Source organism: Amblyomma maculatum, chromosome 1 (assembly GCF_055883805.1).
Source record: "Amblyomma maculatum isolate TAMU_Amacu chromosome 1, ASM5588380v1, whole genome shotgun sequence".
Classification (NCBI taxonomy): domain Eukaryota; kingdom Metazoa; phylum Arthropoda; class Arachnida; order Ixodida; family Ixodidae; genus Amblyomma; species Amblyomma maculatum.
Genome location: NC_139344.1, coordinates 127032693 through 127058222, shown reverse-complemented (window position 1 = coordinate 127058222; position 25530 = coordinate 127032693). Strand labels below are relative to the sequence as shown.

Genomic DNA, 25530 nt, shown 5'->3' with positions numbered 1-25530 from the left:
CACACATGCGTGTTTTCACGCCGGTCTTTCAAGCAGCATTCGCGGTGCTCTCTCTCTCTCTCTGCCCACATTGCCGCCCACCTACAGGCCTCGGTTTCGTCCTTCACGTCTGAGAGGACGCAAGGGACAATTGTTCGGAGTAAGCTGATCTACCTATTTTCAGCTGAGTAACAGGAGTCGGGAGTCTGCTGCGATCCGGAGAGTGAATTCCCCGCGGGGCGCTACTGATCCCCGAGCAGCAGGCGCCGCTCCGTGCCAGTGTTGTCCGCGCACGGACACCTGGGTGGAAAGGGCGAAACGTCCTGAAGCACGGCGTAGAACAAGGTAGAGGTCAGAGCAAACGGCGCCACTGCAGCATTGACTGGCGCGGCATGGCACGCGCGGTCTGCTCGAGAGCGCTTTCCCATGTACGTTACACACACACACACACACACACACACACACACACACACACACACACACACACACACACACACACACACACACACACACACACACACACACACGCACACGCACACGCACACGCACACACACACACACACACACACACACACACACACACACACACACACACACATATATATATATATATATATGTATTGCAATTTATCCTACCATAAACTGACACTGGGTACGCCGTCCAGTAGTTCGTATATTTATAAACGATGGTTCGCAGCGTCCGTGTCACACAACTCTGCAGGCTGCCCCGAACATTTTACCTTCTTATATCGATTAATCTTCAGGAAGGAATGGCTTAGCAATTGGCTAAATATAAAGCATTCGTCTGCAATTATTTTTGCAATTATTAATTAGATGACGATGTGCTTTTTTTTATGGCTGGAGGGCAGCTGCTCAAATAGCGCCAAAAACAGTTGATGAGTGATTAACGTACATGAACGAACTAATTAGCTATTAACGATGCTGAATAGCTGCAAGGCCATATGGGCTAATTCTCTGATTTCAATAGAAAGCAAATTAGAGCAAACTCTACAGCGTGCAGCATGTAGGCTTAGTTATCCACGTGGCATTCTCATCGGTAGATAACAATGAGCACTAAGAGAAATCGTTAGCTGTCTCATGGCACCGAATAGTTAAAGCAACTCTATATATGTATTTCTCATTTATATCAATTTCTCTCTCAGATGCAGAAGAACGGAAGCGCGCTTACGCTAGAAAGCAGATTTATTAAATCTAGATTTGTTTCATATTTTTCACCTGCTGAGACGCAAAAAAAAAAAAAATAATAAGAAAGAAGTGCAGGCGCGCGTACGCTGCTTTCCCGCAGCACTGGCTTCTAGAGCCGTCCGCCTGGCGGCTGAGGCCACGAATAAAAACAAAAACAAACAAACAAACAACAACAACAATGCATATTCGCCAGTCCATAGTCGCTGAGGTTCCAGCCTCCGTTCCTCAGGCCTGCATGCCAGGAGCGGGGAGTAGGGGGTATCCTAAATCGGTGGAAAATAAAGTTTTAATTAATCAATGTCCCAAGTAATTAATGGCTCATTTTGGCCGTTAACTAGGCATCTATTTGGGGAGCACCTGCTCCATATGAAATTTTGTCCCTACACCTTCGAAAGGCAGAAACCGCGACAGAAAAACGCATGCCATCCACGGCTATAAATAAAAAGGAGAGGCGCCTTACTCGTTTAATAAAAGAATCATCCTTCATTGCAAATGCAATTCATTTAATTATTACGATCGCTGAAGGTCAGCCTTCCGCGACAATAATGAAGAACTACATTTGCAATCAAGAACACCTGATGAGGTGATCTGTCATTGACAGTTGGATAACAACGCATGCTCACGTGAACCAGAGGATCGTCGGCACCAGTTCATGTTGAAAAGAGGAGCGAGAGCAGCTTAAAAAAAAAAAAATAGTAAAGAACATGCAAAGACACTCAAGGAAAGATCATTTGCAGGATTCGGAGCCTTTGTATCTGCGTTCACGGAACCTTTTAGTCCGTTGAAACTGAAACCATTATATGTCGGTGAGGAGAAAGGGAAAAAAAAACTTTTGAACAGTAGCGTAGCACCACTGCTGCTGCTCCTCTCTATAGAGCTAATACGCTAATACTTCTCTTTATTATTATTATTATTATTATTATTATTATTATTATTATTATTATTATTATTATTATTATTATTATTATTATTATTATTATTATTATGTTCCACTCGGGGTTTAGTCGGTTTGGGCGTTTGGGTAGTTTGGGGCATGGTTTGGGCAGTTTGGGCAGTTTGGGGTTTGGGGTCGAAGGAGAGGCACTGAGAGTGGTGAGGAGGTAAATGGAAAGAGAGAATCGCCGTAGTAAAGGGTTATAGACGTACTTCGGCCTTAAAAGTTTGATGACATTGCGAAGCATCTGGCCTCGCTTTCTGGCTCTCATTTCCATCGAAATGCAGCCACGACCCGAGTCCAAAACGTAATGTGAAGTCATTTAAAAATTCTCAGCGCAAGGTGGCGGCATAGATAGCGCTGACTACTTAGCAAATCAATAAACAAGGTATGTGTATTACTCCATGTATACGGCGTGCCTTTCTGTCACGTGATCATTGCTGCTCCCCGAGATAAAATGGCGACTGTCGGTCGTCGTCATTGTTGTTCAAAGATGAGAACGAGATTGAAGGTGGTGTTATGGCTGCTGCCTTGCGTTTCATTTGCTCTTCTAGTTACACAAGGTAAGTGAAGGTGTTCATATGTATTATGGACCTTCTTATTTATTGTATTTTCTTTGGTTTGGGGCATATCGAGGCTAAGGTTTGACTGTTTTGAGCAGCAGTATTTGTTTTTCTTTTTTTCTTCTCTGCCCGACTGCTGTTTGCTTCGCGTCGCGTCCGTGTTTATGTTTCTAAATGGGTTGAGTGTTTCTGTGTGGCATTACTGTTAATTTTCTGGGTGGTTTGATCTTCGCCCGAGTAGTTAATTTCACACGATAGGATACTCGCTTTGGCCTGATAGCTGCGGTGAAAGAGGGGATGCCTCCTTGTCTAGAAAACCGTTTTGGTCAACGCTGAGGCACATCAGCGGCCTCGTCAAATGCGGAAACATCTCTCAAACTGTTGTGCTTCAGAACTGTGTCTCAAATACCGCCACGGATCTGTGCGAAACAATTTGTATATCGCCGTTATGGAGCTCATTAATTATATTAAACTGGGTGTGGAACCGTGTTTCCTGCTCCAAGGTTGTTAAAGAATGTTGACAAAACGCTGCTTTCACTGTTTTTCTTTCAAGCATCACAAGAAACGACATAAATACTGTGAACTTGTCCGTGATCGCGCTCACTGCAAATCTTGCTGAACAGCTGTATGACATGCCCGTGACCAGTAATTTTAATATGCACGATATGCGCGGTATTGTTTCAATACTGTGGACTGTGCTGGTAACTCTATTTCTGAAAGCGTCACAGATAGAGTTACTACTCAGTGCGATTGCAGTAATGCATACGTTGCTGTAACCAGCTTCTGTTATTAACGTGGTAAAGTATTTGCTTTTGCCGGCCTTGCGAAACACAGCGGTCGCTACAGCGTCATTCAAACCAAGACGATATTGAACATTTTTGTGCATATCGACCCCTATTCAGTGCTGAGGTAAGAAGTTCAAGCACTTATTGCACGTAACTGAAAAATTGCTAATTTGCACATGATCAGTTGATTTTATGAAGATTGTTTAATCATGTTTTTCTTTTAAGCAGTTCTTAAGGTGCAAAAACTGAAATAGCTAGGCCCTTGCTTAAAGCAGCAATAAAAAGAGTCCTCTCATTGCCAGTTTCCAAAAAGCAGACATCTTTTTTAGTGCCCATGGCAACAAGCAAGGTTTTTTCAAATCATGCACATTTCAAATGGGAGATCCCATGCTGGTGGTGACCACTGGTAATTTTTTTTTTTTTGCAATGCTTATGTGGGAGCCCTTTTAGAATGCCAGTTTCAAATAACTAGACACTGGAGCTAAAAACCCTTGCCTGTGATTACGAGATTAACCTCTTCTAAATGCTGTAGCAGTACTTTTTTCATCATGGCCTTTTCTTTTCTAGAATATCTTTACTCTTGGTTGGCGAATTGAACAAAAGTGCCATCTTATACCCCTGTCACACTAACAAATTTAATGTCATTCATATTGAATGCCATTAGCATCTAATGTCATTATTTGCCTGCGACACGAGTGAGAACATCTGATTTCATTAGGATTGAATGACATTTGCTATCGAACGAGTTTGGAAAACTCATTCACATTTGATCACGAACCAAAAAAAAATATTCTGCACACAGACAAACGTTGAAAATCATATTTCTTGAGTTTTGCTTTAATAGTTAATTTAGGTGTAAAACTGCAGGCTCGCGTACTGCAGGCTCGCGTGAAATGCCATTGCTCTTAGTTACAGCAACGGCCCAGTTACAGCAACGGCCCAACGACGAAGCGAGACAATCAGTGGCTAGTTGGCGTAGACGATGAAGTGGTTGCTGGTTGGCGTAGACGACGAAGTTGGTTGCCTGGAACCGCGCTCAGACCGCTGCTTGGACCACTCACGGACTTCGGCAGTCTTCTAGGCTCAGGGCGTTGCCTGGACATTTGGCGCAATACCCGTTACAGTCTGGTGGAGGTGCTGGGCACGGTTTCCCACGTTTACACACTTCACGACGGACCAGCGACTCAGTCGCCGCCTCCGCGGACAGTCGCCTGAGGTTGGGCCCCTTTCCACCCCTACGAGGATCACGCAGCCGCAACTCTCGAGCCACCTCGACATGGCCACTGATTCCAGGCTCTCAGATCCGATCCTTTGCCACCCGCCGCGAACCTCCACCAGACTGTAACGGGTGCAGGTATCACATAGCTGCCTGTGATACCTGCACTACCCAGCCCCTTCGCATATAAAGCAAATACCACTGAACAAATCCTCATTGTGGCTACCACTGGTGGGTTACAGGCTTGGTTCAAACTCCAGTAGGTACTTTTCATCATGCACATTCCCTTTCGATTCATACATACCTGTAGTATCTGTGTTTTTGCCACTCGGATCATATGACGCACTTGACACTCTTGCACGACGCACAGTATGTTTTTTTTTGCCTTACAGGCTCGCCTTCGTGCTCGCCAAAGCATTTGGACTTTGTTCCTTCGGTGTACGCAATCAGATGCACTTCGTTAGAAAGCTTGATAATCGTCATCTTCGTCCAACCGTCTGCAACGGCAAGGAAACCGCCAGGCACAGATGAGTCTCCTGGGGGGTTCATGCTCGTTCACGTGTGGAGTGGAGCGCTCTGAATGTAGAGCAGCGTTGGTTTCTGACCGACATGCGCATCCGATATGTAGGAGATGCACATGTGACGCCAGGTTGTTGATTCCACAGAAACCGCTGCGGAGGCAGAAATGTTGTGGATCCTTTCACAACAGAATGACCATTCTCTATGCATCGAGAACTTTTTCACCACTGCGACCACATCTGTTCTGGGGGAGAAACCGGCTACAGTGCTGCATCATCCATTGCCAGAAAAATTCTGCGCGTTTCCTGTGCGCTTTTATTGTACATCCCGACGGGACAATGCCCTGTTCATGGGGTGTGGATAAGTACCTCTCTGCCAAGCTTCGAAGATGAAATCCTAATGCTGCACATTTGTAGATGATGCAAGGAGGAAGCGACGCCCATTGCACCATGCCGGCGCTGCGGTGACCGCATTGTGCTCGGTAACTCAAGAAGCCCTGCGTGCATGCGCCGCTTGTAAGTCACAGGAGATGATTCCATCTAGCTCTGCAGCATCAACAAATCCCTGGTTGCTTTGCCCTTTGGGATCCCTCTCTCACTCTTTGCCTGCGCGCTCTCCTTTCGAATTCTTTTTTGACAACAAATTTAACAGTATGTCGTGAGTCTGCACGCTGTGGCCACATTTCATTCTGTCACGTCGAACACAGCCCGCACCATTCCTCGCGCTGCACGCTCCTACAGTGCAGAGACAATATCTGCGTGCGTTATGAGTGGATTGTGAGAACTCTGAAAAATTCTCCCATACTGCGTGAACATGATGCTGCAATCCCTGTCACTACTTTCCTTCCCGAAGGCAAAAAAAGTGGGGAGCTTTCGGTTTCTACCTGCGTTGGCGTGGTCATTTCGCATGTTGCGCTTTTGTGTGATCTGCTACACTGCCGTCCAATGGGTTTCTCGCCGCTCCCGCATGACGGCGTCACATCCTCCTGTAAAGGTGGATTGCTCATGCGGAAAGGGAGGGAAGAAGGGGCGAACGGGTCACACACAAGCACACACACACACAAATATCTGGCCAGGGCACTACGCAAGTCACGTGACTCGGCACGCTCAACTGGGAGTGGCGTCTGCTGGGTCGTTGGGATAGACAGAAAGTCAGCTATTGCAGCTAGGAGAACAGAATGTTTGGTGGAAAGTTTTGGCGTGAATGGGCTCGGGCTGCCAAGTACACTTGTTGTGCCTGATGGCGGAATGAAAGTAACTTCCATTGAGCGAGCCGTCAACGGCTGAGCTGAGGATCTCAAGGCACCACATGGCGCTGTGCTCGAGGGTCCGCCACCCTAGTTGTTTTAGCCTAGATGCGTTGTTTGGCTGGAGATTGCGCCGCTAGTCAAGCTGAGTGCACAATGTGATCATGGCTCTTTTTATGCTTTCGAGTCACTCTATGAGATTTCCTTAATAAGAATTCCATATGGAGACACGATATTCCAGACGAGGGAGGACACTGATAGCACTGAGCCATGCTACATGGCTTGGGTACAAACTAGCTTACTGTGAAAAGTCTTCCGCCACTGCTTTGAGTGTCATTGGACAATTGGAGAAGGTGTCATGAATGGAGGTAGCTCTTGAAACCATGCTGCCGATAAAATTCTTGGTCTACCTTTGTAGCAATACACTACGAAGGGCTAGTTGGTTCATACTAAGTGAACAAGTAAAACTGCGCGAAAAAGACTGGACATGAGAATTCTTATGTTCAGTCTTTTTCGTGCAGTTTTACTTTTTCTCTACCTTTGTTCAGGACGCTCATGTCTGTAAAATGCTTGTCCTGAGAAGCTGAAGCATGCAAGACAAGAGAGCAGTAACTACATGAAGGGGGGGTTCTTTGCAACGCGTCATACAGTGGTGACAGCCACTGTTGGTGGTACACTCTCACCAAGTGACAAGACTTGGTGGAAAAGCGGTGCATTTCAGCAGTGCTAGCTGTTTGGGGCCGCTTCATTGGTCAGCCACCCCACATTGCCAGGTAATAAACAATTCATTGGCACCTGATTTATAAGACTTTGAACAGCTTATTTCCCGCTCCACAAACCAGACCAGGCTTTCACTACATTATTTCTGTGCAATGGTTTGATGAAATGCGTGGCGGCAGTTTCTTCACTGAAACCACGCTATGCATGTTAGAAAAAATGAAGATAGAAAGTCATGTATGTTCCTGCAACACCTTTTGCAATATCTAGTCTCCTAAGTTGCTCTCAAGTGATGGGTGAAATTTTTTGCATACCCAGAAGGGTTCTATGGCCCTCATCACGTAATGCCATTACATGATGATGTGTCGCCACAAATTATCTTCACATGCAGTTAGCACTGAAATGTTAATGCATCGTTAAAATTGTCAATATACTGCACTGGTTTAGACCATGTTCAAGGTTTCATTGTGATACCTTCTTTTTTCTTTTCAAAGTTTTATTTCCTAGTGCTTTCTCAGATAAAAATCAAATGTGACTCAACCGTAATGAAAACCTTTTTGGTGTGCAAAATTTGTTGAAACAGACTTTTGGCTGAGACTGACTGGACATATCTTTAAGCCAAGAAGTCATGTAGTATTGTGTACTTGTCATGAATTTCTCTGATGCTTGTGTCCAAATTGGTTGTCACTGCCTGCCTCAGAGTGCAACTCAGCTGTCAGGGGCACTTTTGCTGTAAGTGACTGAACATTTTGACATTCATGGATTACTTGATATTGCCATTGTTAAGAATGCATCAAAAGCTATTTTTCATGCATTTCTCATGAAGCCATGCGCTTCAAGTTCATATGGGGTCCATGAAGCAGTGCTTATGCATCTCCTTGAGCTCTGGCGGTACATTCTCAGTGCATTGCTATCGGGTTGAGATCGAGGACAGTGGGTAACCACCATTGGAACTAGGACAATGGTATGCCGTCCAGGCTGCGCCACACTTCTTTCTAGCTACTTCTTTGTGTCTCTCACACGCACCTTGCTAAGCAATGGGCTTGCAGGTGTGGCATTTTGCCAAAGGGATTTCACTTCATGTTAAATAGTGTATTGAACTTTTAATGCACCTCACATTTGAATGCAAACAAGCACTTTCATTATCATGATTTTAAATAGGCCGATGAAATTGCCTGCCTGGGGAGTGTAAGAGTACAAGGTGTTTAAATAAGCAAAGGCAGCTATGCATAGGCACAGATCAGTGAGTGTAAATGATCTCTGCTGTTCAGTTGTACACTTTTGTCATAAGTGTTACTTCAATGCAAACATTCTGCCAACTTGTGCTTTTCCACCATTGCAGTAATGCTCCTGTCATGTCCATATTGTGGTCTTCTTCCATTAGTGCATGCAGTGAGTGAGGCCAGTATTGCAAGCATTTAGATCATGACTAGACTCCATGCTCTCGTGACATGGGTCTGTCTGAAGGACAAGGTTTATGTCTATGTTTGTGATGGTAGTGTTATTTCTCAACTTTGGCCGCAGGTGTAATGAATAGCCTTGAAACTATAACATAGGTCATGGTACATTCTTTATAAGCCACCACCATTTCCCTTCAAGAAATCTTTCTTGAAATATTAATTTCTTGATGAAGCACAACGTTGTGGTAAGTGCCACTGGGAGTTTTTTCAAATGCTCATGCTCCTAACTTCATTTTGTAGCGAGAGCTACATTGGCCACAATCTCGCCATTTAGCCGTGCCTGTCCATGCTTGTCCGAAGAGTGAAGAAAGAAGACAGATAACTCAGTAGTTGGTAGAAGCGAATGGCAATAGCAAGTTGCTAGGGCAGATGGTTCGTTCAAATGTCGTGACGGCGGTGTGCCCCGAAATTGGACGTAGAGATGATGTCATGCCACTAGAAATCTTCTACACCTGAATTAGAATGTCAGCGACGAGAGGCAAGGGCTGCTCATACGTGAAGTGATTCCCCTGTGACATAAATAAAGCTTAAACCATAGAGTAAATTACTGTGTGCAAAAGCCATGTCTTTGCTTTCAAGCCGAACCTAAGCATAGCCATGCAGTTTGCTCTAGCGTAACTCCAGGTTTAACCACAAGCTAAACCACAGCTAACTTTTTTTTCATTTGTGTCAGGGGAACGTGGCAGTGAGACATTCTGGATGAGCAAAAGAGCGCAAGAATGACGCATTGGGTGACATTGTGTATTTTGCGGCTTACTGCAATACAGTCAAAACTCGATTTAGCAAAATTCCCGATTTAACAAAGATATCGTAATTCCCCCTCAGACTCCCATAGGATCCAATGCTTTGACTGACTCAAAATAATGGTATCAATTCCATGATTTATCTCGATTTAACGAACCTTTTATCAAAAAATGAAGGTGGAAAGGGGCTATTTTTGGTCTATTCTGTAGAGAGCACCCCAAAATTTATTGATTACGAGCCCATAGTAGCAGTGTGGGGCACCTTCGTCTCGTTCTTTCTTTTTTTTTTTTCAATCTACGCGCCACAAAATGAGAGTTACTGTTCGATTAAATACACTAGATGGTATCAGCGGTAAAAAAAGTCATGTCGCATTCCAAGGGGCGGTGTTGTACTTCGGTGCTTTTTTTGGGGCGTGCTTCGGGTGGGGTTGTTCGCCATTGTGCTTCTGAGGATATTTTCCCGTGCCTTTGAGTGCATGTTTCTCACAAGCTTAGCTTGTTAGGCCTACAGTGCTACGTAGCTCTTCAGACCTACGAGAAATCGGTGCGGTCATTGCTCACATAGCGCATGCAGGCAAAGGTCACCGACTTCTTTTGTGGAAAATAAATTTGTAGTCTTTTAGGGCTCTTCTTGATCAGTAACAATTTTTGTTTCTTATTTGCTACTGACGCCGGTCATTTTTGCTGGCTGCATTTTTGGGAGCACTAAGGATTCGCAAATATGATGCCGTGGTAGCTTTTTGGATACCGCTGCACCTCATGAATGAAAGCACCAAATAATAGGATTGAAAATGCCTCACTCGATTTAACGAAATAATTCATGGCTCCCCCAACTTCGTTATGTCGAGTTTCAACTGTATTCAAAATTGCATGACCTCCAAGGGTCACTGCAAGCTTATCACTAGGGCAACACGGGGAAGCAACTCTTGATAGCTTGTGTGACATATCTGATGTCAAGTTCACTTTATTGCCGATACAACTTGGGAAGTAGTTTTCTGTGGTCTGGGCTATGTGAGGCTGTTTGATTGTGCCCTTTGTTAGTTGAAAATTTGCTTCTGTGGATTCATTGCAGGGAGTGCTCTGGAATGCTACTGTCTTGGAAACTGTCCCGATGGCTCCTTCAATGGTACATGTTCTGCTCCACCAGACAGTGACTGCTTCAGTGCTGTTGAGGAGGTACTCAATCCAGAAACTGGGCAGCTAGAGCCGGAACGAACTTATGGCTGCTTACCGTCCGAAGAAGGCAGCATTATGTGGGTACGTGGCTTGGGACTTGAGCCAAGAAGGTGCCTGGTGCACCATAACGTTTTTATGCCAGAGAAAAAAAGAAAATCAAAGTACACAGTTCGGTTTGACTATGTTGCACTTAAGCTGCGTACTGCAACTGTCACTGTGTAGTACTTTGGCATTGCACAATAATCACTGTGTGCTGCCTGCTGGTCTTCTGTTCATCCACTGACGTCACCACTTTGTGTTACCATTCCATCATAGGCAGCAAAGCTGGCTTGGGAAACTTGGCACACAGACTTCAGATTTTGCCATCAGTAGTAGCGTTAAAGTGCTGTTTAGCATTCATTGGACTAGCTGTTGCAGCAATAAGGTCAATGCTCTTGTGAACAGCTTCAGTTTGAGAACATTTACAGTGCATGAGAAAGTGGCAATTTAATTGTTTGAACACATGCTTGTGGGAGCAGTATGCAGTTCAGCCAGTTGGCACAGTGTAACCTCATGATGATTTTTCAGTCTAAACATTGGTCTGACGAATCTCCTTCTCTGCCTTTGTTGAAACTAATGGCAATTTCTGCTAGTCTATTTGCATTGGGGGGTGCTGTATCTGTGCCAGAAGCAAATCATTCGTGGTTAACTAGTGAAGTACAGACACAGCATAGAGCCTGTTAGAAGCTGTAATGTGAAACCGGTTCCAAAAGTTATCTGCATATTTCCGCTTAACAATGAACAGCAATGATTGCACAGATCAGTTTTATGCGCTTTCCAAAATGTGGCATTCCTCATAGGCTGTGCCCAGTGGTCAACGACAACTAGGGCATTAGTCTTGCATATGTGTTCAGACCGCTTTTTCTGAATAATTACTCTGTGGCACTGATGTAGCCAGTGGCTTTTGCATCATTTGGGGGGTGATTCAGGAAACAATCATTCAATAGACACTTTGAAGGGGGCGAACATTTGCTGTTGTCACTAGTGCTGTTCTCTGAGCTCCTTCAACCATTTTTTGACTTAGTCTAGATGAACTTCTTGATAAGCGTATATACCTGTGACCACGCTAAAAGCAGAAAAATGCAGCCTGGCTATTCAGGAAGTGACAGCATTGTACCATTAGAACTCCAGCTAAATTTGCTCTTCACAAATGATCGAGAACAAGCTCTCAGCTGCAGAGCGAATTGCTTTGAACAGATGGAACTCATGAGCCTGAACCAGATTGACCAGTGGAATAGGCGTTTGCCACTGTGGAGCACGACTGCTCTGGGTCTACCAGTGGAATTCATCATTTAGAGATGGCTTTATGCATACTTAATCAGAAATAAGTACTATAGTGAAGAAGTATGCAAAGCGGTGACTGAGAGAGAGAAAGAATGAGTGCTTTGCGGACCAGCAGACTACGAACTAGCTCACCACCGCTCCGTCCTCATGGCTACTATACTCAGGGACACTTTTTCTTGGCAATGGGCGCGAAGGTAGGGAGGCAGGGCCTTTAAACGTGTCGCTCTGCCATGTAGTCCGACCGCGCGGCTTTCGGCCTGCATAGACGTTGCAGATCATTTCTTTCGTTTGCTTTGACAGCCAGCGTCTCTTGAAGTTGACTCGAATCTTGTCTGGTTTTGAAAACGCTTCAAGTCGTTGCGGAGTGAACAAACCAGAACCGGAACAACCCGAACAGGCGGCAGTCGCCATCTTGTCTGCAAAGTCGGGGCATCTCTAAAACCCGCGACAGACATAACGGAAGAAAACCTGGTGGAACCAAGACAAGTGTTTTAGGCATAACAGCTTCATTTCGGAAAATCAGTTCTGTGATAAAAAATATACCGTAAATAACTAACGCTATGATTTCAATTTGTTTTTACAGAAACTACTCGTGTAACTAGGGGCTGTGTTCAGCTGCGCAGGAAGATGGGGCGTTTTGACTCTGTAGCTTTGCCTCCATTGCCAAGAAAAAGTGTCCCCGAGTATAGTGGCTGAACTCCCACCTAACACTTGGTGGAGGTCGCTGGTTTATATCCCATTTTCCTTCTCTGGAGCTCCGCAGCCGTCTGCTTCCGACCTCGATGACTGACTCCAGCATTTTTCATTTTTCGCGGTGTTCAGGGCTAAAGTGTCCATCTGGTTTTCAGTGTCACTGGTGCCGTGTTGAAGCTACAAAGCATTTTTTTCCCTTCCTCAAAGCCTAGCCAATGTCGCAAGCGATGATTTTGCTACCGCTTCTCATGACGCAAGCAATGCGACTAATAAATGCGGGGAAGTTGCCTGTTGCTGCCAAGCCATTTGTAGATTACTTCTTGCAATCTTATCCAGGACACAGCTTGCGATTCATGGGACATTTTTTCTGCTGTTTTCCCCTTTGTTTTCCAACAGTTCATTGCGGCATTCATTACTTCGGTTATTTTTGTTGTTTATAGCCTTATGCCTAGTTCTAACGCCTGTAAAAAAGATAGCTTTACGAGGCGAGGCTCTTTAGACTCTCCTTGCTTTGTTCTCTTTAACAAGCTTGTTTTTATTGCTGTTAGTTACTCAAAAAGTATCCGTGAAATGAGTGCTTTAATGCTTGTTTGTACTAGATTTTTTAAAAAGAATTTGGATTATAGAAAGGCTGTCAGGTGTTATATATTTGTTATACCCAACCTTCATGTTTTGAAAGGATTGCTCTGTGCAGTGCTGAATTGAGCTTAACACCAGCATGACACCTGTTTCGGTGACTCTGTAGCTTTGGTGTTTTGTTACGGAGTATCTAGGTTGTGAGTTCATCCCAATTGTGGGGGCCTCATGTTATTGCAGGTGAGGTGTTAAAGCACCTGTTTACTGAGATTTTGGTGATCTATTGACGAATGTGAGGTGCTCTAAATTAATCCATGGTTATTCACTAATTTGTGGGCCTTGCTTTTTGGCTCTGGCATGTAAAAGATTTCCTTGTTAGCAACATGACAGAAAAGGGCAACAACGTTTAATTGACTTAACTTGAGGTGAACTTTATCTGGACAGCATTAGTGGCAAAAGATTGTGTGTTGGTCGAGGAAAAATTCTCTTTTATTTTCTTTTTCATGGGAGTCTCATAGAAAGCTTGTCATTGTGACCGTCTTTTTACTCATTCTTTCTGCTTGTACTGAATTTATTGAGAGTTTGTAGAAGTGCAAGCAACACTTTCGAGCCAGTTGTTTTCAAGTGCTGATCCAGTCATTGCTTCTCTACCTTTAAGTGCAAGGCTCATCTTGTGCCTCACAAGCTGCCTAAATCCATTGCGTGCTGCAGAGAGAGTGACCTATGCAACAAGTACCTGAAACCCATGTACCATAAAAGGACTGATGACGGTCAGTACATTCCCTACAACTTTTTGTCTATTCTGCACACCAGTCACCTTCGGAGCTGACATCTAGTTCTATAGATGCTTGCATGCATTGGTGCTACCTTCTTGCAGCAATACTGCGCTGTTTTAGTTCCCCCATATCCGCATAATGGTTGGTGCTGTCAGCGGGAGTGTATAATCTGTAGGTGAAAGGTAACAAGCAGGAGAGCACACGGCAGCTCTTGCACAGCACATATGCGGCAGGACGTAAGAGGTGGTATTACACGTACAGCTGATACTGAAAGGTGGCACTCACTCACATTAGCTGGGGTGCAATGCACATCCCGTGGCATCATGCACGGGCTGCATCTGTGCCTTCAATCTGGTACTGGCTTTACCCACGCCTGTCAGCTGTAGTAGCTTGCCACTGTTTCATATATAGGGATTCAGAATGGTGGGTATAGAACTGTCTGTCAACATGATATCATTGTGGGTGGGACAGCTACTCTGCATTAGCTGTACTTGTTGGCAACTTTAGCATGGATGCATGCCATGACGTATAAGCAGGTTATTGCTGATGTCGGGGTTGTTTCTTGGAAGCTGGCACCACACCAGCAGCCGCATCCTGTGAAACATGTATAAGCCTTTTCACTCAGTGATGCAGTGCAAGCACCATTATGGACATTTACATGCACTTCTCCGACTACGAAACAGTCGTAATAACTAGCCTATGCACCTTTCCAATAAGTAGACACTGGGCGTCGCCATATCGTTCGCCTGACTGCTTTTTGCTCTTGGCGCTAACACGGTGGAAGCCGCAGCAGAACCGGGTTTTCAACAGTCCAGAGAGGAGGAGCAAACAATATGGCGACTTCCAGTGACCACTTATCGGAAAGGCGTGTAAATTAACAGCAACCATCGCTTGTTATGTACAGCGGAATCTCTACAACGATTCTTACTGCCATTAAAAATTTAAATGTATTATCCAAAGATCATATAATCTAAAACAGGCTCCAAATGGTCACGAATGAAACATGCCTGTCATGGAAAGTGCTTTTTTTTACTGTGCATTAGAATAATTTGTCACGCTGGACTTTTTGTATATCAATGTTTAGACGCAATCTTTTCTGAAACTTCATAAAAGCAGTTGCAGTTTCGTTGCTTAGCTCTGCACCTGCTACAAAGCTACGAAGAGCATCTAAAACTTTGCACTCTGCAACTGCACCCCCACTGGAGATTTCATCAAAAGATAAGCATGCAGAGATATTAACATATCGGTGTAATATCTTTGCAGGCTGTCAAGGTCAGCTCTGCAACAGTGGCGGTGCAAAAATGAAGGGCTAGCTACTAGAATAAAACAGAAAGTAAATTCTCTATAACATAAGTGAGGGGTGAGTTCATTACGCCCTGCGGTAAATTTATTGCGAATGTTGCAGTAGATTACCTTTACTGTGCCTACTATCTCCTCCCGCTAGACCTTTTTCACTGCCTTTTGGAACAAAATTTGAGACCACACTAGTTTTTCGTTTGTTTTCCTCATTGTGTTATCCAAAGCCACATAGTATAGTCTGTTGGCTCCAAGAATACACACCACTTCCGTAGCGGGTTGGCCCAGAATATATATAGAAAGCATATTACACTGAAAAAAAAAAACATATTTAACAGGATTACAGCAATGAGATTTCACTGTATTGAGTCATAATTGCGTCAATAATTTTGCAACTGAAGCAGTACTGGTCAGTTGAACCCTTAGGCTATTGCAGCCATTAATTCTTTCTACTATTTTATCTGAGTATTTAAACCATGCTTTGTTAATCAAAATATGTGTATGACTCAGTTTTATCTAGCAGCATATAGACACCCTCCACAAGTTATTGACAATGAACACAACCTATGAAATATTCTGACATAGTTTTAGTAAGTGTGCTAGGCACTGGCTTAGAAGTGCAGAAGCTCTCAGCATAGATACGAGTGGTATCAGTAGTTTACTTGATGGGCAGTGTGGTGTTTGCGAGCTTGTGTCATTCTGGGGTGTGTGGATGTTGGGAATTTGCCTACTCCCGACTGTTTTCCCTAATTGCTAGTGCATCTGTAGCACTTTGGAAGCCTGCATCGTGTTTAGTTGTTGAGTATGGTTTCTGGGTATCCGTTGTTGATGTTTCATACTCTGTGCTTTCGATAATGTAAATCGAAATTGGCTCTGATGGGTCATGATTAATTATTGGAACAACTGAGAAATGCAATGCCATTTAGAAAATGTAACTTGAGACTGCTTGACCTTTCCTCCTTCTGTGCAGAGAACATGGCTGCATTCTTCCATATTATAGCATTTAGTTTGGGGCTGCCCTAAAACGATAAAAAAATAATGTGAGCAGTACATTAATGGTGCTATTCTTGGCTTTGTCATCCCTTCATGGCGTAGCCATTGCACTTGAGAGCAGCTTAGTCATTTGCCAGAAGAACTGTATGTTTATAAGGTTCAACATCCCAAAGCAACTCAGGCTGTGAAGGACTCTAGTGGAGGACTCCAGAAATTTCGATGACCTAGGTTTTTTAACATGCACTGGTAGCTCACAGTACATGGGCACTTTGCTTTTTGCCTCCATCAAAAAGCAGCAACCACTGCCAAGATTTGATCCTGCGTCCTTGGGTTGCAGCAGTTGTGCGCCCTAACCACTCAGCCACACTGTGGCGGGGCCAAACTTTATTCTACCACATTAACTGTCCCGAGTATCATACTTCTGTTCTCAGGGCTGTGCATCTTTCAATGTTGTCTTTCTGCAGAATATGGACCGACAGTGTACCTCTACAAGGATCCCTATCTGCAGATTGTGATCTTCATTGTTGTGCTGGGTGTGGTTCTGTGCCTTGCGTTGACTGGCTACTTATTCTACACAAGGTATGGTGCAGGTTGTGACAGGAAGTGGATTTGTAAATGCTGTGTCAGTTTCTTCTGTGCATTTTTTTCAATGATTCAGTTTACTTCAATATTTTTGGTGGGAGAAGGAGGGTGTCTACTGACTAGCAGGTTGAAATGTTTTTGGTAAACCATTTAGCATGAGCTGCTGTAATTTTGCTGGAACTGAAGACAGTTTTCGAACATGTTTTCTTCCATTCATTTACTTTTGTGCATAGGAGAAAGCTTGCTCGAGTTCTGAAACTGGCCTGTTGCATTTTAAGAACACTGATTTATTTGCCGGTGCTTTGCTTTCACAAACCTTTAGCTTCATTATAATCGAAGAGTGAAGTTTGCTCTGAAAAGCACCTCAACTTCACTCATTGTACTTACTAGCTAATTTAATTTGTGGGACTGTCTGTGGGCTGCCAGTTGCGACAAACTGTGCCGAAAGGCAAATCCTGCTAGATGCTGCTACAAAAACGAAGTTTTTTTCTCACTTTTGTGCTACACCTCCACCAAAAAGTAATTGAAAATTTTTGTAGCGAACGAGGCCGAAACTGAAGCCGATGCTTTCACATGTTGGCTGCACACGCTCCTTTCACGGCTGTCATTTAATTTAGGGGCATAGAAATAATCGAAATATGGATTTGAGTTGTACCCTGAACCGACATTTGAAAATGATGGCAGTTGCCGTCATTTTGCCAACTTGCCGGTAAAAAATATGGCCACATTTCTAAACCATTCTCACTAACATGACACGCACAATTAAACTAAATCTGCACTATCCTCGTATGGCCAATCGCTAACATGCAGCAAAAGCGCACGTGTAGTAATGCTATGCCTTGCATGAAATTCATTGATGGCCTTTTCTGAAGCTGCTGCGACGCTCATCTGTCATGGATCACAAAACGGAGGTGCAATAGGGCATTATTGCATTGCGCCGTGATGCAGCCAACAGTCAGCTGTGAATGTAAAAAGGATTCAGTGCTGCTGCCCTTTTCGATGTCCACGATGCATGGTGCACAAGCGTATCTGTAGTCCATGACCACTCTAGTGGCATATTCATAGTGTCCTAGTTCCACATTGGACAGTTGTCTTTTATTAGAATGGCGCTTTAGGCTTAGTGAGCAAAAATTAAAAGTGGAAGTCTAAAATAAAAGCCTCAGTGCGATACCATGGGGGTGTTTACAGTAGAGTACAGCCCGGTTTTGTCTCCGTCGCTCGTGGTATAGTTTCTTTTTTGCTCATTCGGTCATGAACACTCATGTTACTGTAGCAATGAAACGGCATCAGCACGAATGGTGCAATTGTAGTCTAGGAGCTTCATTTGAGAAATTTTTTAAAGGTTTCCAAAACAGGAGTTTTCCAGCTTTCTTTTTAACGCACACTTCAAACACCTTTGGATTATTACCGCCTTTATTATGAATTAAGGCATCACTGTAATTGGTGTGTGATTGTCGTGTGGAATCTTAACTAAATGCTAAATAAGGAGGCTCAGATCAGGTGGGTGTTGCTGATGTTCTGAGAGAGTATGCGCTCCTGACTGTAATACGCACTAATATTTAACGCCTGGAAACCATGAAAATAGCTTTGCGCTGATTTTACCGCACACAAGAAGTAATGCAGTGAAGAAGCATCTGAAAATTGCTTGAAACATTTATAGAACAAAGTCTGCACTTATAAACACAACCACGAGACGCAGAGATGATAGGCTATTCACTGTCAGAGTTGGAAGACAGCTCTTTCTCGCTGTCCACCAACCACAAAAGGTCGTTTTCAGTGCCATCGAAAGGATTGGAAATTGCACATTTTTAAATGCACACATGACCATTGCTAGTGGGAAGGCCTTCCACATGCCGTGGATCCATCTCGCAATGTCCCCAAGCATCGCTCTCTTGAGACCGTGTGAAAGACTTTGCACTCGCGCAATCCTTTACGGACTAATTTATGTCCTGCTACCATGGCGCACATCGAGTGGCTGGACAAACACTCGCCCAAAAAACAGAGGCACTGAAAAATCCCTGGCTTTCTGATACCGATACCGATGGCCATAGTTTATTGAGCTGCTTTGTTTTGGGTTTGGAGACTGGTTTCGGTTTTGAGGTTTTTCAGCTTTGAGTGATTGTAATGGTGCATGCATATTTAAACGCATATTTTAGGAAAAAAGGGTGCGCATTAGAATCGTGCAGATACAATATAGCTGTCAAAACGACTAAACTGATTATTGCTGAAATGTGGCAAAATTTATGAGCCGATTGCAGGGCTGCCTACAGTGGGATTGATAAGCGAGCACTAAGAACACTACATCTTACTGAAAAAGCATTCTGGCAAAATCTTCTACATTCACTGTTAACCAGCTATTGTGAGCTGGAAGAAATGGTGCCACTTGCATTGTTGCCTGAACCCTCATTTCATTTTTCGTTCCCCCCCTCCTCCGAGCTGTCTTGTAGGGTTTGGCCAACGGTGAAGCACTTTGAGTCCCTTAAGAACCATTATAGGAAAATGATTAAGAAATACTTCCTGGAACTGTAGTTTAAAAGACGTCCTTGCATTTTCTACATCTTTTTTTTTTTTTATGTGGACACTGGGTTTGAGTTCTTGTTTTACTGTGATTAAAGTGAAAATCTGGACTGGCTGGCTTTAGAATCCAGTTTTGCCACAAATTCTTTGTGTATGTGTGTTTGCATGTGTGTGCGTGCACGCACGCTGCACCTGACAGACATTTTTGACAGAAAGCAGTTTCTTTCTGCCGCAAAATTTGGACCATGTGCTGCAGAATGGCAGTCCTACTGGTAGAAAATCTATGAAACGCCTGTCATCACTGTTGCTGTTATACGGTGATCCTATGGACTATGTGGCAGTCCTGTGAAGTCCAAATGATGAAGTATGTTCATAGGATAGCGTTCTACAGTTTTTAATTGGCAACTATGCCTGGATCTTGTTAGGCCACATGAAAAATCAAGGAAAAAATAAACCAAGGTGAACTACTTTGTAGTGAGCGAATTTTGTGAAAAGCTGCACATTTGGGCTTCTTGTTGAGGTGTCCATGGATCTAAGCCTAGTTTAGCAGAACCATTAAACTCTTTGTACTGATTAAGGGGGGACATGGCTCTTGAAGCTATTTTTAACTTTTGACCAAACTTAACAAAAGTTGGTATTATGATTCAATTTCTTGCGTTGATTTCAAATATGTAACTATTTTTCTAATTGGTCAATTATTTCAAAGGATAAATGAAATCAATTTGCAGAAACAATGAAAAAATAACTGCACTACAAAAAATTCACATGGATACTTTGCTAGGTACTAGAAAGCATAAGGAATACACTGTTAGGAGCACTTTTTTGATATAACAAATTTTAGCGATGTTATAGCAGTTCAAAGTTAACTGCTCCTAATGTAGGTGCCCTACTGTCAGATGTAGAGCAAAATTGAAAATCTTTTGAAACGTAAATTGCAAAATCTGTTTCTAACATTGTGTGCTTTGCACTTCTAGCTACATGCCACAACAAAAATTATGGTTCTACCTCCATTAAAGGCGGAGGTATCACTTCTGCAAATGAGCAAGAAGTCAAGAATGGGTGTTTTGAGAAAATGAGAAAAAAAGAATATGGGCAGATTTGCACCAGATTTGCACAATTTGTGCATTTTCTCATGCTCATTCCAAAACTGCAAACTGTTTTACCTAATGCAAGTAGTTTTATATATAATAAGGAAAACTGGTCTTTTGTTTGGAGAAAGCATGGTTAGTAAGCATTCGATCTTGAGGAGATTTTGATATTTAAATGGTCTAGAATCATCAACGGACTGCAATAATGCATAAATGAGGCTTTAGGATGTTTTGGCAGAAAGAAGCCGAGATATCGCTGCTGTAAAATGGTGACTGTGTCCAAAATTTAATTTTGAGAAATCGGCGAAATTATGTTTTTGGCACATTTTTGAATTACCAAGTCAATAAAATGAGTTATGCCTGGTTTTTGGTGTGAAATCATTTCCCGCCGAGATAATTGCCCCTGCAACTCGGAAATTTTATTTCGACAAGGTTTGCGATTCCACTTGACGCCGTGTGCGATCGCCGCACCACCAACTTTTCCGAGAGCTGGATCTCTCGCGCCCATGAAAACTGCTTAGGTATCACTTTTTCATCTGCATTGTCATGATTATGATGCTCGTACGCTGTAGGAATAGCTTGGAGTAAGTCATTCGCTCTTCTATCTGTCAACGCCAGTGACGATGATCGAGCGTCGGCGCTTGATCACTGATTGCAGATAACACAATGCCGCGTCGCTAGCGCACCTCTTATCTCAACCTTTCTTTGCTTTTTAGGCCAGTATAACAATCGAGCCTAAATTTTTCGTGTTTTACGTTCTCGACGGAGAGTCGCTAAACGAGCTAGGCCCAACCAGCCTAACTACGCGGCCTTTTCAAAATGGCACCAGGCCGCAAGCAGTCAATGCTGGCAGCCAAACCCAAAGTGGTCATTTGGGTCACATGCCTTCGGAGCCCAATAGCAGTGCGTGTGTCGCACAATTTTGTCCCTTTGTTTTCCGGTTCGGGTGTTCGTTAATGGATGCCAATCATGACATGGGAATAGCCTGAATCACTATCTTTCTAACGAGACTAAAATGACGCCGGTGGAGCGCGTATTTCTCTGTCTGCAGCCGATCAAAACTTGGTGCAATTTGAGCTCAATTTAAAGGGCCAAGCATTCAGCTTCACAACTTTGCAACACTGTAACATGCGAAATAGGTGGCAGTTTTCAACCAAAATTTGCATATAGCTGCAGAAACGTCTCAGGACCGCGAAAATGAAGAAATCTAAAATCCGCTTTTTTAGACCGATTTTCGGCCGCAAGGAGCCGTGTCCCCCCTTAACAAATACTCTTGAAGGAGTGCCAGGGGTGTAATCAAAAGGACTGTACTATTGTGCTTAGCATGACTTCTTTTGCAAATATTGTTGACAGCCTTTTTGACATTGCTTTCTTCCTACAGGCACAAGAAGGCACTGGAGAGCCGCAGCTTTTTTGCATCTGGGTGCAATGAGCCATTCCTCCCCATTGAAGAGGGAGGACCGTGTCTCAAAGATCTTATTGAGCACTCCATCACTTCTGGCAGCGGATCAGGCCTGCCTCAACTGGTGAGTGCATTGCAAGCGGATAGTAGCTCCATGATGCTGCACGTCATAGTCACTGGCGTTTGCATGGTTTAATTTTGAAAAATTTCGGCATATTTCTAGAATGAAACCTCACAGATAAACATATGAAAATATTTCTCTAGAGCTTTCAGTTACAGTAAAATTTTGTTAATTCAGATAGTTTGAACTAGGCTGTTTGAATACTCTCAACAATTGCATTTTGAGGATACTTCACCACATTTACTGTGCGGTGGAGCACCATCAAAACATTACGGGGCCATTTACGAAGCACCACTGCTACTGCATCACACTGCAAAAAGGGCCGCGGAGGAACTTGTGATTTTAGAGCAATTCATTGACATTCCTGAGAGTGTGTGCAAAGTACAGTGCTCGATGAAACTGTGAAAAATCATCACTGTTGGGGGTGTGCAGTGCTGCAAGACAACCACTGCACTGTCGGCTTTTTTTTTTTTTCTTTTTTTGCAGTTGCAGCATATCGAACATTTGCAATAACTTTTAATAAATATATTTGTTGATGGTACGCACTGCTGTTTTTGCTCGCCCACTCGTTCTTTTTTTTATTTCGTCCCATCAACACACCATGGGAAGGCAACATCACAGTAGTCGGGCTCCTGAGATAACAGCTTTGGTATAGGCATACAAAGAAAGTCACACAACATGCTTTTGTGCCAACAGCTGGCTCTTATACCTCAAGCAGCGAAATTAGCAGAATAGCATAAGGCAGCAGCTACCTGTTGTCCAGGGTCAACTTGGGCAACAGGTTGGTGGTGGTGGCTGTCGTATCATACCTGCCTGCCAACTCCCAAACACTTGGGAGACTCCTAGATATTTGACTAAACTTTCAGATTATATGGGCACAATAGCTTTTTTGAAACACAGGCCACGGAATCTGCAGTGCATCGTAACTGTCACCATAACTGTCAATGCACACTTTAACTTATCATTGCTTAAACAGCCAATAAAAGCTAGACCAAGCCAGATCCAATACAATTGAACCCGGTTATATCGAACCCGGATATATCGAATTTTGGTTATATCGAACTCGAGGAATATCTCCTTGAAAATCCCATGTAAAAGTATAGGAAAGCCGCGTCATATATCGATCTCAATTTCACCGGTCCTTCGATATATCGAACTCCGCACCACGCACTGGAAAGTGGGCCTTCCCCAAAGACGATCGCATCACCCTTGGCCGCTTGCCGAATGACGTTTTCAAGCCACGCGCGGAAGGAATGATGGGACAGTTCGGCGGCGGCTGCTCTGGGCAGCGCCGCGCCCATTCCCCAAAGGCGCGCGCCAGCACATGACGTTTGCAAGCCATGTGCGTGTGCCCATTCTTTTGCCGAGCTATCTCTTTCCTTCAGCACGCGCTACGCATGCGCCAAGCCAGCTCAGCCCGTTTTCAGACAGACGTCGGACGCTTTAGCGTGTGTTGTGAACCCCCTGCGTGCGGCGGCTGACGTGGCTCTCTCTCTCTCTCTCTCTCTTTTTTTTTTTTTTTTGCGAGAGTCATTCATTTTTATCGGTGTGCGGTATGCGCGGCATAGCGTAAGATATGGCGGCCGCGAACGTTAAAAAGCGGCTGGGCTTTCTTTTTTTTTTTTTGGTGGGAGTCGTTTATCCTTGCATGTATGAATCAACGAAAGCACACGGTCAGCTGCTGCGATCGTAATGGCGGCTCCAAGCGCGGCGTGATAAATCTAACCAGGCTTGTGCAATCAAGCCGTCACGGGCACTTTGCCAAGTTCGCTCCCCGTCACCGCAGGAGCTATCAAAAGATAAATGCGCCCTGACGTTATCGCTGCGCAGCATCTTGGCACGCTGCCAAGAAATGAGCTGTGGATGAGAGGACCCAAACGGAGTGACGCACCATCGACATGCAAGCGAAAACGCTCGCGATTTCCGATTTCTGCCGTGGCGACACAGAAACCTTGTTTTGAGCTGCCGCGGTGGCTCGAGCGGCGAGAGGGACGCAGTCCCAAGTTTGAAAATTTTCGCTCTGTCGCTGCCGCATGTCGCTGAGATCGCTCAATCGCTCGCATGTGAGCGAGCTGGCCTTAACGCTTTTTTTTTTTTTTTTTTCAAATTCTCGGGTGCAAAAGTGGAGGGTGGGTATATTATGCGAGTGGGTTGATTACGCGACAAAAGCGGTATCGTTTTTTCGCATCGTAAGTGCCGTCACACGCCAATTTCTGTATATCGAATTATCGATATATCGAACTATTTCGCGATCCCCTTCGAGTTCGATATATCCGGGTTCGACTGTATATTCCTATCTTGTTTGCTGATACAGCAAGATACATTGCTAAAAAAAATGCAGAAGGCTTTGTAGTGGCACAATGTGCTGCGCTGTGTATATCGTTTCTTGTTTTATGTTAAGGTATTTCTGCACAGTTTTTTAAAAATATTTGAATGGCTATTAAATTTAATTTAAACTTCAGTATTCTCAAGGCTTTATATGCTACAGCTCTACTTCAGTGTGCTGTGTTCTAAGGAAATTTTTCTCTTTTGCTGTGGTAATGCAGGTTCAGCGTACCATTGCCAGGCAGATACAGATGATTGAAAGCATTGGAAAAGGGCGGTATGGAGAAGTCTGGAAAGCTCACTGGCGTGGAGAATATGTTGCCGTCAAGGTTTTCTTTACCACGGATGAAGCAAGCTGGTTGAGAGAAACCGATATTTATCAGACCATGCTTCTTCGTCACGACAATATCCTGGGTAAGCATTTCTGCTTCTAAAGTCGAGCCCACTTATAACGGCCCCACTTAAAAGGGGACGCGGGTTTCGTTATCTGCAACACCCAATCTATGTTGTATCAAAATGGTTTGGGTGAAAACACACTAAAAGTGTCCGAAAAAAAATAATTTGTCAGTACACAGGGCAAGAAAACAGCTATAAATCATGCAAAATGACCGCAGTTTGCAGAGCCATATCTCGTCTTTCCCGCCACCGAGCGCCGCCATCTTGGTATTGTTCGAAAGCTCAACGCCTTGCCGTTCCGTCTCTGAATTCTCAGTAGTCGCCATCTTATAACAATTGCACAAACACTAAAGAAGCGCGGGTCTGCCAGAGGTGGTCACACGGGCCCTACGATGAAAGCGCGCCTCCAATTGGTTGCCGTGTTGAAAGGCGTCTCCCCATTGGCTGCTACTGTGGCAGCGGGCAGGTTGGTAACCGCAGATGAATGCTGTCACGCTGTTGTCTGCTTCACAAACCATGCCGGCTTTTTTATTTGGCACTCAAATTCCGATTTCTTGCTGCTTCCACGATACGGATGGATTGCCGCTTGTTTGAAAAGACATCTTCGACGAAGCATGCCTCCGGAAAACGGAAGCGCAGGCCTCCTACGGCGAGAAAAAGATTGCGGTGAGTACTAGAAGCGGAGCACCCGACTGAGCATGCAGACAACCGTGCTATTTGCACCATGTGACAGCAACAGCGACAGTGCTATTATCATCTGTTTTGGTTTGGCTTGGCTTGGCTGGCAGCTGCGACTGCGATAGTGGCGCAAGTGTGCAAGTGTATAAAAGCGGAGTGCGAGAATAAACGGGGGTTCATTTCGTCGCTTGGGAGCGCGGTGTCTGGACTGCTTTCTCTG

The 25530-nt window shown here is 44.2% G+C and overlaps 1 protein-coding gene across 1 annotated transcript in view; it reads left to right on the top strand.

The window, feature by feature from the left end:
- The first annotated feature begins 2554 nt into the window (after window positions 1-2554).
- Window positions 2555-25530, top strand: part of tkv (serine/threonine receptor kinase thickveins) — a 111511-nt gene continuing 88535 nt past the window's right edge. The window contains exons 1-6 of the mRNA XM_084588957.1: window positions 2555-2682; window positions 10441-10625; window positions 13795-13906; window positions 16666-16780; window positions 21770-21914; window positions 24458-24650. Of these exons, the coding sequence (XP_084445083.1) occupies window positions 2577-2682; window positions 10441-10625; window positions 13795-13906; window positions 16666-16780; window positions 21770-21914; window positions 24458-24650 (856 nt within the window). The 5' untranslated portion in view covers window positions 2555-2576. The remainder of the gene's footprint in view (window positions 2683-10440; window positions 10626-13794; window positions 13907-16665; window positions 16781-21769; window positions 21915-24457; window positions 24651-25530) is intronic.